The sequence below is a fragment of the Pituophis catenifer genome, unplaced genomic scaffold (assembly GCF_029215685.1).
Source record: "Pituophis catenifer annectens isolate HBS135680 unplaced genomic scaffold, rPitCat1.0.hap2 SCAF_1, whole genome shotgun sequence".
NCBI lineage: Eukaryota > Metazoa > Chordata > Lepidosauria > Squamata > Colubridae > Pituophis > Pituophis catenifer.
In genome coordinates this window covers 352,591,829-352,609,409 of record NW_027256881.1, presented here as the reverse complement: position 1 = coordinate 352,609,409, position 17,581 = coordinate 352,591,829, and the positions used below count along the sequence as shown (strand labels likewise).

General features: G+C 39.6%; 1 protein-coding gene across 1 annotated transcript in view; it reads right to left on the bottom strand.

Annotated features, from left to right (window-relative positions):
- The window catches only part of LOC139313412 (vomeronasal type-2 receptor 26-like), a 29,057-nt gene that overhangs the window by 9,560 nt on the left and 1,916 nt on the right, over nucleotides 1-17,581 (bottom strand). Inside the window, exons 2-3 of the mRNA XM_070939029.1 lie at nucleotides 4,792-4,972; nucleotides 2,751-3,042 (exon numbers count right to left, since the gene is read on the bottom strand). Coding sequence (XP_070795130.1) covers nucleotides 2,751-3,042; nucleotides 4,792-4,972 — 473 coding nt within the window. The remainder of the gene's footprint in view (nucleotides 1-2,750; nucleotides 3,043-4,791; nucleotides 4,973-17,581) is intronic.

Below are 17,581 nucleotides of genomic sequence, written 5' to 3'. Positions count from 1 at the left end.
AACGCGTGAATAAACCAGGGAGGTGGTTTGCTTATAGATTAAGAAAAGAAAGGGAGAAAAGAACAATTCAGCAACTACAGGATAAAAGGGGTAAAATGCAATATAGTTTAGAAAAGAAAAAGGAAATAGCATGTCAATTTTTTCAAGAACTCTGAGCAAGATAAAGTGACAGAGGAGGAAATAAATCAATATCTAAATGAGGAGGATAAATAAAACAAATAAAAGAGGATGTAGAAAAATGGGGGAAACTGAAATTATCATTATTAGGAAGGGTAGCAGCTATAAAGATGAATGTTCTGCCGAGGCTGCGTTATTTATTTCAGACAATTCCAGTAAAATTGGATATATATTTTTTTTTTGTAAATTTGAACAAGATAACTACAAAATTTGTGCAGGAAGGAAAAAAGCCAAGAATTAAATTAAGTACTTTGCAGGATGATAGAGGCAGAGGTGGATTTGGACTCCCAGCGTGGGAGACATATTATAGAGCAACAAGTTTGATATGGATCAGGGAATGGGTGAATCTGAAAAATCAAAGACTGTTAACCTTGGAGGGACATTATTTGTTGATGGGGTGGCACGCCTTCTTGTGGAAAACCAGGAACAAAACACATAGGTATTTTTGCAATCATATATTAAGAGATTCATTAATTTATACATGGCAGGAAATTAAAAGTAAACACTATATGAAAGTTCCTGGATGGTTATCCACAGTGGAGGCGATGATACACCCCAACACCTTAGAAATTTGAAAAATGGTAAGATACTATGGAATTTTGGATTCTCAAGGAACATTAAAAACACGAGAGGAACTCAGAGATCAAGGGATAAAGATAGATTGATGGCCCTATCTTCAGATAAAAACAAGATATAAAAAGGATGAAGAGGAAGGAGGAATTGAATTAAAACCGAATCAGTTGGATAAACTTTTAGAAGCCACGAAGGAAAAATTGATTTCAAAAATTTACAAATATCTATTGGAATTTGATCTAGCAGAGGAATTAGTAAAGGGATAAATGATAGCATGGGCAAGAAATATTGGGCATAATTTAGAATTGGAGGACTGGGAAAAAGTGTAAGAAAATAACTATATTATAACAAAGTCAGTGGTTTATAAAGAGAATCAATACAAAATGTGGTATAGATGGTATCTGGCCCCTTCGAGATTAGCAAAAATGTATTCAAATTCCAACCTGCTGGAAATGCAAACTGGCACAGGGTACTTTCTTCCACGTCTGGTGGCTTTGCCCAAAAATTAGGAAGTATTGGGAAAAAGTAAGAATTTGGCTAATAGAAATAACATCGGAAAAAATAGAACTCAAACCAGAGATTTTCCTACTAGGGATGATTAAAGAAAACTATAGGAAAGAAATAAAGTATTTAATATTACACATAGTCACTGCAGCCAGATTGGCGCTCGCCCAATATTGGAAAACTGACTAACTGCCAACAGACCAATGGATAATCCAAAAAATCTATAATTGCGCGAAATTGGACAAACTAACATTTGAAATGAAGGATAAGGTAGACTCAAAATGTTATATAGCGTGGAATAGGTGGTATGATTGGGTAACTCGTAGAAATGAGAGTAAATGAAAAATTTTGTATGATAATAATAATTAACAAATATGCACCATTAATAAGATAATGGACGTGTGACCAAAGTCACTGTTTCTTTTTATGTTTTGTCGTTTGTATTAATATATATGTATCTTGTATATACATAGTATAGTATTTTACTTTTGTATGTTTAATAAAGTTTTGTTTTTAAAACAAACAAAAAAAAAAGATCATAAGTCAAAGGAACAAAACCTCTACCTGATTCAGAGAATAAACTGCACCGAAAGGTGCAGAAAGATGATAAATTTTTATGAAAGTCAGGGAGCAATGCCTCTTGGCAAATGCAGCTTTTCAGAATTATGTCGGTATCTTTTTGCAATTGTATAAAAATGTATGTTGACATATAACATTTGTTGGAAGAAATATCCTTCTGGGTTTAGTTCCAAGTGGGGAGAAAATCAGTGGAAACATGGTGGCTGATTGGAAAGATGGTTTTTAATGGTGGACGGGACCAAATGGTTTGAGGTCCTGGGCAAAAATACATGGGAGGGAGGGAGGGAGGGAGGGAGGGAGGGAGGGAGAGAGAGAGAGAGAGAGAGAGAGAGAGAGAGAGAGAGAGAGAGAGAGAGAGAGAGAGAGAGAGAGAGAGAGAGAGAGATTTATACCCTCTGTTCGGCTTTGAATTTGAACTTGTATTCTAATTGGCTGTCAGACTCCCAGGGGGCAGGGGTCTTAGCTAACTTTGAAGGCTCCCTGTGTCACAGGCTTGGTTGAGCCTTGCTGGGTGGTGTAATCTTCCCAGGTGCCATGTGGTGAGATGAGTAGAGAGCTAATCCTATCATGTTGTGGGGGCCATGTCCTAATCCCATCACCTGGAGCTGAAGGGGTGAGGGCAGGGAGTCGCAGAAAGCTGCTTTCTTTTTAAAAACATGTTTCTCCTTTTCTCATTGAGGGAAATATAATACTCTGCCTTTTTAATATTCCCCAGAATATTTCATTCTTCTAGAAGAGGGGTGGGTGCTAACTTCCCACACATAGAAAAATCAATTCAACTTTAGGATGGATTATCTAAGTCATATACCCCTGGTGTGTCCCCCGCCCCCCCCCAATACCTTTGCTTACATCCTTGGCTTCTGTGTGTGCTTTGGTTGTTTGTGTGCTCCAAACTGCATCCAGTGCAGCTTCCTTACCTGTGGGACTTTGGGGATGCTGAAGATGGAGGCCATCTGCCTTGAGGATTTGGAGTTGTGACCTCCAATGACAGAGAGCAGAGAGTCCTTCCTGTCACATTTGTAACCTGGAACCATTCGGTGCCGTGTGGAGAGCAGGAAGAGGCTGTATAAGAAAATCTTCCTCTCCATCTTCTGATTTTCATAGATGTGGAAGCCGAAGGTGATGTTGGGGAGGAGAACTGGATCCTTATTCACCTCCATGACAGCAAACATCAAGGCCAGGAATTGATGGTACTCTTTGACTAGGGGTCTACAGTGAGAAAAAGATTGGGGAACATTATAGGAAAGATCTTGTGTGTTGGCGGAGTTGGCCTGGTCTTTTTTGTGTGTTCTTGCAGCATTAAGTGACAAGTTCCATTGGGTTGTTTTGGCTTTTTTAAGGATGTTCCTTGATTGCATTTGGATGGATTTCTGAGAAAGGAGAAAGGCCAGGCCGTCCATTTCCCACATCATTTTTTACCCCTCTATCCTCCCTCCTTTCTTCACTTTCCTCCAGTGGCTGAACTACTCCCCAATTGCTTCTCTTCCTCCCTACTCAGTTTGTTTCATCCTTGAAGCAGCTTCTACAGGTCTGAGAAGAAGACTCCAGTGGGGGCCACAGCCCCTTAGATTTACTAAGGACCATTATTGAAGAGCTTTGTGTCAGGCCTAGAAACCATCTTTTTCATTGGATCTTCAGGCCTGCCACATTTACTACTGTGGGAAAGTGGGAGGGGGGATTGAATGGAGCACAGGTGATAAATAATCATAATAACATTCTGTTGTGACTCCGGCTCCCGAGCCTCTGAAAGTGATGGGGAGGAACTGACAAGGCCTCCCTCTCCAGGACCCTCCTTTCTGGCAACTCCTCAGGTTCCAGCTGAAGGCCAGGAGTTAGGCATGTTGGAGCACCCACTAATAGGGAATGATGAAGATCAATCTTGGATTGATCCCAGGCAGCGTTGGAGGGAGAGGCATGCTCATTGCTCTGCAGGCTCTGTGATGGACAAAAACTGCATATCGTGAGCTTCGAATGGGATATCTTTCAGAATTAAGGCTTGGACTTTGTGAATGACTTCTGACTACTCTTTTGTGCCTTGTGAACTCTTGGTTGCCCCAGTAAATGACTACAGATACGCTGACTCCTGTTTCTAGAAGTGATAAGAAACTTGGCAGGCATTCGGAAAGTAGCTGCCAGAACTTTTATCTGCCAAAGGATTGTAAAAATAAATTACTGGTAGACGTCTTTTGCTCGTGTGTCTGCCTATGTGAGGTAGGGGGACAGAACATCATTCCTTTCTCAGAGAGTCAAGGACATCTTATCCTGCACCTTAAGGGGTGCGGCTGGGATGCATCTCCAGTTGGGACAGTGCTTTAGTTGGACCATGTGATGGACATGTGGGTGCTGGGCATGGACTTGGACTTTCTTTGGGTGGGGAACACCTGGAAGCTTTCAGATTCGGGTTTTCCCAGATGTGCCAATATGACATCTCTAATAAAATGGAACTTCGAGGAAACTCAAACCTCAGAGTCTTCTTTCATTGGGGGTGTTACTTGGAAACCAGACACTCTGCTGATTCCAAAGCTGAGGAGGGTGTTTGTTTGTTTTGCTTTTTTGACCATATCCACATTGGAAAAAGATAAAAAAAAATTGAGTTTTTTTAAAATATGACTTTATATCCAAATTAATATTATAAGTCAACTTCTTCACTAAACCAGCAAAGTTTCCAAGGTGTTTCCCCTCCCTACTTTTATATGGTTGATAATCATCCTGATAAAAACGTCTGGAAAGGCAGGTCCTGCCTCCTGCATATAATTTGTGTATATACTGTTGTTCTTCTCTGTCCTCAGGATCAGTTCTGGAAAGACTGGGAATTCTAGACTATTTCCTGAACTTTCCTCTTTATTGAGAAAGGGACAAAGATCTGCCGATCCCTAGAATGAGTATCTCTTAAAAGAGGCCCTGAATCCAAAGAAAAGGAAACAATCACCTACATTTTTTCCCTCCAGGGAAACTTACCTGCGGTCAATAATAAGCTGCAATGGGTCCCCTTGAAAATCTGGTGATTTGGACTCCACAAAAGTTGCCAGGGGCAAATTCCCTCCAACGATCAGATCGCCAGGCCTGTAAAATTCCCACTGATTTAGAAACTTTACTTGTTTTTGCAATGGACATACGGTATGAATCTTCTTAGCACTAACTGGAGGCAGGAGACAGAAGAGCAGCAGCAGGAGAGGCAGCCCACTCATTCTTCTCACCTTCCCTCCTAGATCAGAAATCAAGGTTTGTGCAGAAGCTGAATGGCAGGGAGTATTTGAAATGCCATCAGAGCTGTAGCACAACAGACAGCTTCCGTGCCTTCTGGATGGCCTCAAGTCAAATTTATCTGATGTCTCTTTGCATGAACACATTTGTACTTTATCACTTTATTTCTTCCTATCTATCCTATTCTGAAATTAGAGTATGTGTGGTGTTTTATTTTATAGAATAACAGAGTTGGAAGGGACCTTGGAGGTCTTCTAGTTCAACCCCCTCCTTAGGCAGGAAACCCTACACCACTTCAGACAAATGGTTATCCAACCTCTTTTTAAAAACTTCCAGTGTTGGAGCATTCACAACTTCTGGAGGCAAGTCGTTTCACTGATGAATTGTTCTCACTGTCAGGAAATTTCTCCTTAGTTCTAAGTTGCTTCTCTCCTTGATTAGTTTCCACCCATTGCTTCTTGTCCTGCCATCAGGTACTTTGGAGAGTAGCTTGACTCCCTCTTCTTTGGGGAAGCCCCTGAGATATTGGAAAACTGCTCTCATGTCACCCCTGGTCCTTCTTTTCACTAGACTCGACATACCCAGTTCCAGCAACCATTCTTTATATGAATTGTAATAAGGTCACAAGACTAATCCATCAATAAAATACTGTATCAATCATGCTTTCTCTTACCTGTGTTTGGGCTTTGACACAAAGGCTAGCTGAGCCTCACCAAACCCCGCAGTTAGCTCTTTGGAAGACCAGGCAAAATCCTCCACCACTGGGACAACTCAGAGAATATCTTTTAAAGCAGGTTTAACCTTGGAATATTTTTGTGGATTGAAATCCATAAGGAATATATTAAGAATTACTGTTATTCTATAATTGGAAGGGAAAGCAATTGTCCTATCCATTGGGCAATAGATGTTGTTTGTACACCAGACAGGGAAAAACATGCTTGTATCTCTTGTTGCTAATCCACAGAGCAGATGGATTTGGGAATCAAGGTGAAGTTGACTTTTGAAATAACTGAAAGTTAACACCTATACACAAGATGAAGTTTGGCCTGTGCCATGGTATCTTCAGGTAGAATGGGTGCTAATGGGGTATGGTGGCAGTGAGCTGTACCTTAGGAAGTGTGAGCAATCATACCAATGGTTAGATGCAATAACTCCTTTAGTTATTGTCAAGATTTTATTGCTACAATGCTTGTTAGCTTCATCATCTTGCCAAAGAAAAGGGGGGAGGGAATGGAATGCCAAGAAGCCATTCACTGACCGCAGGAGCCTTCACCATACCAAGGTCATTGACGCAGGTGCTCGATGGAGAAGTGAACTGTTCCCATAACAGAAATAAATATTACTATTGGACAATGTGAAGACTTTGTGGGTGGGGGAATGGGAATCTAATGTTTAACTAAGCAAACTTTTGTGCAGGAAACCTCAGAGTTGGTTTCACTGGGACTTAATTGCCTTAAGGACTCCTTTCGTTGGGTTCACTAGTAAGATTGTTGCCATTAAACCAACTGTCCTTAACCTTCACATTATGAATGCTGTCAGATGTAAATGCCTTATTCTCTAATGTGTAAATAGTATATGAATGGGGTATCAGGGGTTAACTTATTTTTCACTTCTTAATGTATTCATAATTCACCACTCCCACTTATTGCTCCACCCATTGTATATATAAGGAGCCACCTACACCCTTTTCCTTGCTTCTATCTGTGAATATTCAGTGAATATAGAATGCCTATTGTAAATAAAAGGAAGTATATTTAAACCTTTAACTCTCACTAATATTATTGAGTCTGATCCTGAAAATATTGCAACAAGCTGGTAGCAGAGGATGGTTAATTGACTCAATAAAAACTTAAAAATGTCTAAGAAAGATAGGCCCAACACCAGGGCCTACAGCAAAGAAATGGAAACAGAACAAGAAATAATCAACGAATCCACAAACGCAATTTCGAGAGAATCCGAAGAATACACCACTGAAGACGAAGAAATAATAGACGAAAATGATGACCAGGAGGAAATCGAAATAGAGAATAACGAACTCAGGTCAGAGATATTAAAACTATTAAAAAGCCAGAAGAATGATGAAAGCCTCATCGCGAACCTCCAAGAAATGCTGAAGAACAGCGGAGCAGCGAGAGAGAAAAACATCACTAATGAGAAGTCTAAAGACCCAAAAATAGTGAGTGATATGACTGCAGAGAAAGTCATTACGAAGAAGAAAAACAGTGATCCCGCGCGAAATTTTGAATGGCAGCCATCTTGGTTTCAACAGGCCTCCAAGGTGAGCGAAGCAGAGCCAATCAAAATGCTCAATTCAAAATTTCTGGCGCGAAATACGTTATCAGACAACGAAAATGAAAAAGAAGATTCGAACTCCTCAGAAGAATCAGAATCAGAAAGTGAAGATGACTCAACAAAATCCCAAATAAAATCAGCAATGAAAACACTTTTTGCTGCATTTGGGCCAAAACTAAAAATTACCAAAGAGCCACCGAAGAAGCGAGCGAGCAAGCCGATACCTCAAGACCTGCCCGCTCCCATCCTGACTTCGAAAGCGACGACGCCCGAACCCAGAGAGCCTTGTCGATTCCGCCCTACACCACAGACCGAAGCAAGTGCCAACGCACCCAAAAGAAAAAGGAGAGCAGCCGCCGTCGTCAGAACTCCCAAGGTCGAACCAGAGACCGACTCGTCTGAAGCAGAGCAGAGCGAGCGAGCCGCAATGGAGAGAACCTTCCACGACGACTTCAAAGAAGAAATGGACAACGCGCATGCGCGAAACTACGCAGACGGTCCGGGAAGACATGAACTGGCGAGAGAACCACGCAGACTCGTTGCGAGCATCCCCATGCCGTTTTGCAATTTTCTACACTTGCGAGACCACGGACTGCCCCAGGTCGTAAGTAATGGACAAAATAATGTCGGAAATTTACCCAGTGACTTCCCAAAACTAAGGGTTGATGGCATTAATTTGCAAGAATGGTATCAACAACTCCAGGTTGTTTTTATGAAGGAAAATTTACTATTCTTTATCACTAGTCCCCCAAAAAGACCTTGGACTTTAAAAATAGATTGTTTACACCATAGAGCATTTTTCTTAATAATATCTAGTGTGTCTCCTGCAATGTATCATAGCATCAAACCTAATCTGACTGTTTCAGAAATTATTCAATGCATGTTTAATTTGTTTCACAGCGATAGTGTGGCTACCACCACAAGAATGTCTAAGGATTTCTTTTCATCTAGAGTGAAACCAGGGGTTTCCATAAGTGAGCATTTAATATCTTTAAACAAAATAAGAGCTGAGCTGCATTTGAGGGGGGAGGTGATTTCAGACCAAACAATGAAAAGTGTTATTATCAACTCACTTGATTCATCATGGGACAGTTTTATGTCACATTTAGACACTATCAATCTAGGATATTTATCCATAGAAAGTCTATCCAATAAATTGATAGCAGAAGACAATTCAAGAAGAAATCGTTCTAGCAATCACACAGAACACAAACCTTATAGGAAAGTAGCTTTCCAAGAAAAATATAATGAAACATTTAAATGTCACAATTGTGGATCCAGGGAATACAATAGAAGAGATTGTCCCAAAATTTCAAAGGAAAGACATAGGTCAGAATATAGGAACAAATACAATTATAGACAGTCTTCCATAGATAGACATAGATATAGAAGCCCACCAAATTACAAAGAGAATAGAGGGGGCAGAGATAATTCAAAGGATAGAAAATCTGGTTCACTGAATGGATTAAATAAACAAGACAACACTAAAATACAGCAAAATGAGAACAATAATTGGCTTATTGATTCTGGAGCAACTAATCACACCACTAATAACAAAAATATATTGTCTTCATTTACAGAAGATAAATTTGTAATAAAGGTAGCTAACCAAGAAAAGGTTCAAGTATTAGGCAGAGGAAATGTAACCTTGCCTGGTCTAGGAAAAATAGAGGGGGTATTGTTAATACCTGAAATACCTCATAACATACTAAGTGCCATAAAACTAAGTAGAGATTCTGACATTAATATAGTTTTCTCAAAGGGAAAAGCGACTTTGGAGAAGAATAAAATAAATATAGGCACTGTGATGATTAAAGGAGGCCTACCTTATCTGATAACAAAGGAAAAATGGTTGCATAACATTGATTCAAATATGGAAGATTGTATTGAAGCAGATGATGAAAATATTAGCAACAGTGACAATGATGAATGTAAAATATCTCATGATCACGCAGATGCACACAATGAAAAAAAACCAAAAATAGGTAAACCAATTCATGATGAGTGTGCTCACATCTTACATAGGAAGTTAGGACATGCCAGTTTTCCTGTAGTACAAAAAATGACTGAACACGCAGAAGGTGTCAAAATAAAAAATTGTGAAAACTATTTGGAATGCTCAGTATGTAAATCTACAAAACTAAAAACTAGTCCCAGGCCAAGAAAATCTACTAGATCAACTAACAAAATTTTTGACTTAGTACACATGGACTTAGTTGGCCCATTAACTCCATCAATCACCTATAGAAAACGTTACTTCCTGACAATAGTAGACGATTATAGCCATTATGGGTTTGTTTATACATTAAAACACAAAGATGAAACCTTTCAAAAATTTAAGGAATTTTACAAACGCATAGAAACACAACACAATATCAGAATAAAACAAATTATGACAGATAGGGGATGTGAATTCATGTCTAAAGAATTCTCCCAATGGTTAAAGGATAGAGGAATGCTACATTACACGTCTAGTCCATTTTCTGCGTTTCAGAACGGGATTGTAGAGAGAAAGAATTCCACATTACAAACCATGATTAGATGCACATTGGAGGATGCTGGCTTAAGCAAACAATTTTGGTCAGAAGCCTTACATTATTCAAATTACACACAAAATAGAACCTGGTCCAGTATTGTAAATAAGACACCATATGAAGTAATGTATAATAGGAAACCAAAATTAGCACACATGCACATATTTGGAGTCACTGCAGACGTACACATACCTAAACAGTTGAGAAGAAAGGGAGAAAACGTATCCAGAAGACTCAGGTTTATGGGATATGAAACTGGCACCAAAGGGTACAGATTCATTGATAATAATAACAAATTTATAGTTTCCAGAACAGCTGTGTTCCATGAACAGGCCAACTGGTCTAAATTACATCTTAATGAAATATTTCCAAATAAATGTAAAGATACAAAATCTCATGAGAAAGGGACCATAGAAAAACAGAATATCAACAAATATAAAAGCAAAACCAAAACTTGGACAAATAGCCAACACAAAATAAAGACAGACACACTAACAAAAAAGGAAGCAAGATATTTGCATGATAACAATAGCAAACCTGAAAGAGTCATTAGAAACAACAGAAATCAAATGCCAAATAAATACAGAGATTACATAATGCATATGGATGGTGAGCCAATAACACCTAATACTTATGAGGAAGTGTTAAAACTCCCTCGTGAAGAAAAAGAAAAATGGGAATTAGCTATGAAAAAAGAGATGGAAAGTTTACAAGGATTAAATGTATTTACACCTGCAATTGCACCTAAAGATAAAACAATTATTGGTACCAGGTGGATATATAAAATTAAGAACTTAGAAGGAGGCAATACTCTATATAAAGCTAGATTAGTTGCACAAGGTTATGCACAGAAATATCCGGAGGACTATACTGACACGTATTCCCCCACTGTAAGAACAGAGAGTGTCAAAACAGCTCTAGTGGTAGCATCAGCACTCAATCTTGATGTATTTCAATATGACATACAGACTGCGTATCTACACGCAAAACTAGATAAGGAAATATACGTAAGAGCACCTCACAGTCAATACACCAACAAAAATGAAATTTGGCTGTTGAACAAGAGTTTATACGGATTAAAACAATCTGGTAAAAGATGGTATGATTGTTTAGTAAAAGTACTTAAGACCATGGATTTCAACGCTACCACTGCTGATAACTGTTTCTTTGTCAAAAAGGGTGATGATTACATTGAATTTGTGTTGATTTATGTAGAGGACATTTTATATATAGGAAAACACAAAGAGAGAAGAGAAACTTTTGTAAATAAGTTAAATGAACATTTCTCGTTGAAATCTCTAGGTAAAGTGAACAAATATCTTGGTGTTCAAATTAATAAGACTAGAAGGGGATTCAAACTTACTCAGAGAGATAAGATTATAGAACTCTTAAATAAATGCAATTTAAACAATGCCAAACCCTGTGATACTCCTATGCAAACTGATTTTCTTAGAAATACTGATGAATCTTCACCTGAATTCAAGGATAACACGTTTTATAGATCAATCATAGGTTCACTTCTTTATATATCTAATTGGACTAGACCAGATATCGCCTTACCACTCAATTTATTATCCAGACACGTCAGCAAACCAACAATGTATCACTGGGAAGCTGTTAAAAGAATTTTAAGATATCTGAAAAGTACACTAGATTTTTGCTTAGTATTAGAACCTAGTGATAATAAAGAACCAAAGCTTGCATGTTATGCAGATGCGGACTGGGCTGGAGACACATCATGCAGAAAAAGTACATCTGGTTATATTTTTCTCTTAAATGACTGTCCAGTTTACTGGTATACTGGTAAACAAGAACTAGTAGCCACTTCAACGACAGAAGCGGAATATGTTTGTTTATCCAAAGCTGCAAATAACCTTGTATGGTTTAATGATTTAATTTCAGATGTTTGGAAAAAACCTGCTTTGCCTTTTGTTATGCATGAAGACAATAAAGCAGCCATTGAAATATCTAGATCTGATGCCATTGGACAAAGGTCCAGGCATATAGATATAAAATTTAAACATGTGAGGCAATTATCTCAGGATGGATTTATTAAAGCAGTGCATTGTGATACTTCAGAACAATTAGCTGACATATTGACAAAGCCTTTACCTTCTAAGCAACACAAATATTTAACATCTAAATTGTATGTCTTGTATTGTCCTGAATCTGAATGTAATTGGTGTTGTATAACGAATCGGCATTTAGAGGGGGATTTGTCAGATGTAAATGCCTTATTCTCTAATGTGTAAATAGTATATGAATGGGGTATCAGGGGTTAACTTATTTTTCACTTCTTAATGTATTCATAATTCACCACTCCCACTTATTGCTCCACCCATTGTATATATAAGGAGCCACCTACACCCTTTTCCTTGCTTCTATCTGTGAATATTCAGTGAATATAGAATGCCTATTGTAAATAAAAGGAAGTATATTTAAACCTTTAACTCTCACTAATATTATTGAGTCTGATCCTGAAAATATTGCAACAAATGCAGCCTCTCTGAGCACTTCCGAGAGAGTTGTAGCATGGTGACTTCAGGAATGGAGAAAAAGCTGAGGCCACACTGAAGCTGTTCTTCCCCAGGAAGCTCTGGCAATGATCCCAGGGGACTCCAGAATACAGCTACTAATGATGCGGTCCAAGGTGAGAGCCAAGCAGTTGGAGCAGCCACCAACACGAGGAGAAGGAGTCATGACCAGGTTCCTCTACCCCAGTGGTTCTCAACCTTCCTAATGCCGCGACCCTTTAATACAGTTTCTCATGTTGTGGTGACCCTCAACCATAAAATTATTCCTAAGACCATTGAAAATATGTGTTTTCCGATGGTCTTAGGCGACCCCTGTGAAAGGGTCATTCGACCCCCAAAGGGGTCGCGACCCACAGGTTGAGAACCACTGCTCTACCAGATCCCGAAAGCCCAATGAATGAGCGGCATGGGAAAGGTTGCCGAGATGGAGTTTCCCCTGATTCCACTGGGAGTAGCGATAACCTGGGGAACCAAATGGAATGCCAGGAGGGCTGCCGAGTGGGAAGAGCCAATAGAGTGGAAGTCCCCAACCATGGCTCGCAGCCGTTCGGTTGAGCAACTGAGGGAGAAGTTCAGCAGGATGGAGATGTGGGGAGGGGCATCAATGAAGTTGTGAACATAGTCTCCTTTTTCCCCATCCGATGGTACTGGGGCGTTTGTGTCACAGGGTAGCAGGACCTTGGGGGTAGTGGGATGCCCTTCGGCAGCTTCTGGGCAACCCCTACTGCTCCCTGTGATGGAAGGAGCCCAAGTTCATGCCACCCTGCAGGTGGTGGGATACCATCAGGTTACGTAATTTATTTATTTATTTATTTTTCACATTTATATACCGCACTACTCCCGCAGGACTCAGGGCGGTGAACAGCCAGATAAAACACATAAATTACAAAATTTAAAAAAACAGTATAAAATCTGATTAAATAATTTGGCCCATGACAATTTAAACAACCCTAATGTTTTTAAGACAAATTTAAAATTCATCATTTGAATTAAAAAGGGAAAAGAAAAAGTTAGGCCAGGCCAGCCTGTTGAAATAGGAAAGTCTTGAGAGCACGGCGAAAGGTGCGTAGATCCAGGATCCTCCGTATCTCCGGGGGGAGCTCGTTCCAGATAGCAGGTGCTCCCACAGAGAAGGCTCTCCCCCTAGGGGCCGCCAGTCGACACTGTTTGGCTGACGGCACCTGGAGGAGTCCCTCTCTATGGGAGCGTACTGGCCGGTGGGAGGCTGTTGGTGGCAGCAGACGGTCCTGTAAATAACCAGGTCCTAAGCCATGAAGCGCTCTAAAGGTGGTGACCAAAACCTTGAAGCGCACCCGGAAGACCAGTGCAGCTCGCGCAGGAGAGGTGTTACATGGGAACGCCACGTCGCTCCCATAACCACCCACGTGGCTGCACTCTGCACCAGTTGGAGCCTCCGGATGCTCCTGAAGGGGAGCCCCATGTAGAGAGTACTACAGTAGTCCAGGCGGGATGTGACCAGGGCATGAGTGACCATGCGTAAGGAGTCCCAATCTAGAAAGGGACGCAACTGGCAGATCAGGCGAACCTGATGAAAAGTCCTCCCGGTCACGGCCGTCAAATGTTCTTCTAAAGACAGCCGTGAATCCAGGAGGACACCCAAGTTGCGAGCCCTCTCCGTGGGGGCCAACAACTCACCCCCAATAGTCAGCGATGGCATCAACTGACTATATCGGGATGCCGGAAACCACAGCCACTCGGTCTTGGATGGGTTAAGCCTGAGTCAGTTTCTCCCCATATATTCTCCCGTAATAGTCTGGGAAGACCGTGAGTCCCTGCCTTTGGAAGCCACATTTGACAGTTGGCCAGAGAAGCTCACCTACTTCCTAAACCAGGTGTGGAACTACTTGGATTGGTAGGGAGCGGTTGATTACATTCAGGAGTTCTGCAGCCTGGCTGGAAGACTAAGAGGGTGGCCAGAGCACTTACTGTTCCACAATTTCCGAGACAGATTAACTGTATTAGAATTTCCTGGGGGGGGATCCCAGATGATCCATGTGTGGTATCAACACGCTATCACAGTATAATTGGACCTGTTGGAGTACAGGCAGCACACAGTGCAAGAGAGCCACCCCTGCTGATCAAGGAGAGGCGCTGGTCAATGCGCAGAGAGGGAGGAACGCCTCCATCGGCCACTAGAGAGGGCCAGTGTCACCTCACACAGGCCTGCTTCTGATGTGGAAAGGAGGACCGTTGGGCTGCTAACTGCCTAACCCTTCAGCCTGTATCGGTGCCGAAATCCCCAAGCCAGTCGAAGCTGAAGTAAACATTGAAGAAGATGGAGAAGACTTGGGGAGAGCAACAGGTCAAGCCTGGCTATGTTCCAACTCCCCACGTACCATGTTTTCCCGAAAATAAGACCCTGTCTTAAATTTTTTTTTGAACTCTGAAATAAGCGCTTGGCCTTATTTTCGGAGAGGTCTTATTATTTTGGGATGCATGGAGCAAGATAGAGATCCTTTTGTCATCTTACCTGATTTCCAGCTATCTGTTTAAATATTTTCGGGGAGGGCTTATTTTTTGGGGAGGCTTATTTTATCGCATGTGCTCAAAAGCCCGATTAGACTTATTATCAGGAGATGTCTTATTTTCGGGGAAACAGGGTAGTTACCAAAGAGATGTTATTTATTGTGTGGAGAGTGTCTTTTCATACTTTCCAGCCTCAGGAGGGCCCTCTGCAATTAGACACCTAACTACATTTCATGTTAGTTAGTTTGTCCAAAACTGCACATAACACGTATACCTAAGACTTCAAAGACTACAACTCTCTTAAATGAACAGCAAAAAATATCCAAGAATGGCAATTTTGCAAAACTAGCTGGTCGTTGACTTTGCCTTATTTAAAATGGGCCATGGCTATGAGGAAGTTGACCTCTAAGTGGTATCAGGGAACAGCCCATGATGTTTTGTGCTGTGCTCACCACCCTCTGTGATGTTTTTCTTTTCTTTTTTCTTTTGGTTTTAAAAACAAAATTTTATTAAACATATAAAAGTAAAGTACTATACTATGTATATACAAGATACATATATATTAATACAAACGACAATACATAAAAAGAAAAAGTGACTTTGGTCACATGTCCATTATCTTATTAACGGTGCATATTTGTTAATTATTATTATCATACAAAATTTTTCATTTACTCTCATTTCTACGAGTAATCCAATCATACCACCTATTCCACGCTATATAACATTTTGAGTCTACCTTGTCCTTCATTTCAAATGTTAGTTTGTCCAATTTCACGCAATTATAGATTTTTTGGATTATCCATTGGTCTGTTGGCAGTTAGTCAGTTTTCCAATATTGGGCGAGAGCCAATCTGGCTGCAGTGACTATGTGTAATATTAAATACTTTATTTCTTTCCTATAGTTTTCTTTAATCATCCCTAATAGGAAAATCTCTGGTTTGAGTTCTATTTTTTCCGATGTTATTTCTATTAGCCAAATTCTTACTTTTTCCCAATACTTCCTAATTTTTGGGCAAAGCCACCAGACATGGAAGAAAGTACCCTGTGCCTGTTTGCATTTCCAGCAGGTTGGAATTTGAATACATTTTTGCTAATCTCGAAGGGGCCAGATACCATCTATACCACATTTTGTATTGATTCTCTTTATAAACCACTGACTTTGTTATAATATAGTTATTTTCTTACACTTTTTCCCAGTCCTCCAATTCTAAATTATGCCCAATATTTCTTGCCCATGCTATCATTTATCCCTTTACTAATTCCTCTGCTAGATCAAATTCCAATAGATATTTGTAAATTTTTGAAATCAATTTTTCCTTCGTGGCTTCTAAAAGTTTATCCAACTGATTCGGTTTTAATTCAATTCCTCCTTCCTCTTCTTCCTTTTTATATCTTGTTTTTATCTGAAGATAGGGCCATCAATCTATCTGTATCCCTTGATCTCTGAGTTCCTCTCGTGTTTTTAATGTTCTTTGAGAATCCAAAATTCCATAGTATCTTACCATTTTTCAAATTTCTAAGGTGTTGGGGTGTATCATCGCCTCCACTGTGGATAACCATCCAGGAACTTTCATATAGTGTTTACTTTTAATTTCCTGCCATGTATAAATTAATGAATATCTTAATATATGATTGCAAAAATACCTATGTGTTTTGTTCCTGGTGTTCCACAAGAAGGCGTGCCACCCCATCAACAAATAATGTCCCTCCAAGGTTAACAGTCTTTGATTTTTCAGATTCACCCATTCCCTGATCCATGTCAAACTTGTTGCTCTATAATATGTCTCCCACGCTGGGAGTCCAAATCCACCTCTGCCTCTATCATCCTGCAAAGTACTTAGTTTAATTCTTGCCTTTTTTCCTTCCCACACAAATTTTGTAGTTATCTTGTTCAAATTTACAAAAAAAAATTTGTCTAATTTTACTGGAATCGTCTGAAATAAATAAAGCAGCCTCGGCAGAATGTTCATCTTTATAGCTGCTATCCTTCCTAATAATGATAATTTCAGTTTCCCCCATTTTTCTAAATCCTCTTTTATTTGTTAAAGTTACATAATTATTCTCCTTTATAGTTGAGGATTTGGCTGTCAAATATATGCCTAAATACTTAATCTTTTTTACTCCTTGTAATCCTAATTCTTTAATTAATTCCTCTGTTTGTTTTCCTGCTACATTTTTCGTTAACATTTTAGTCTTATCTTTATTAATTTTTAAGCCAGCTACCTTCCCCAATTTCTCTATCTCTCTTATCAATATTGGTCCTATTTCTAATGGTTCTTCTATGAAGAATACAAGGTCATCCCCAAATGCTTGGGCCTTGTATTCCTCTCGTTTTGCATTCAATCCTTTTATCTTTTTGTTTGATCTAATTTTTATCAATAGATTTTCCAATGTCAGGATGAAGAGTAAGGGTGAAAGCGGATATCCCTGCCGTACTCTTTTTTTATGTCAAAAAAGTTTGTAAAATCTCCATTTACTGTTATACTTGCTTTTTGTTTTGTGTATATGGAGGCTATTGTATTTTCAAATCTCTCCCCAAATTTCATGTTTTTTATTTGCTGAAGCATAAATTGCCATCTGACCTGATCAAAAGCCTTTTGGGCATCCAGAAAGACCAGGGCTACCAGCCTCTCTGGATGCACCTCCTAATATTCTAATACATTGATTACAGTTCTTATATTATTTTTTATTTGT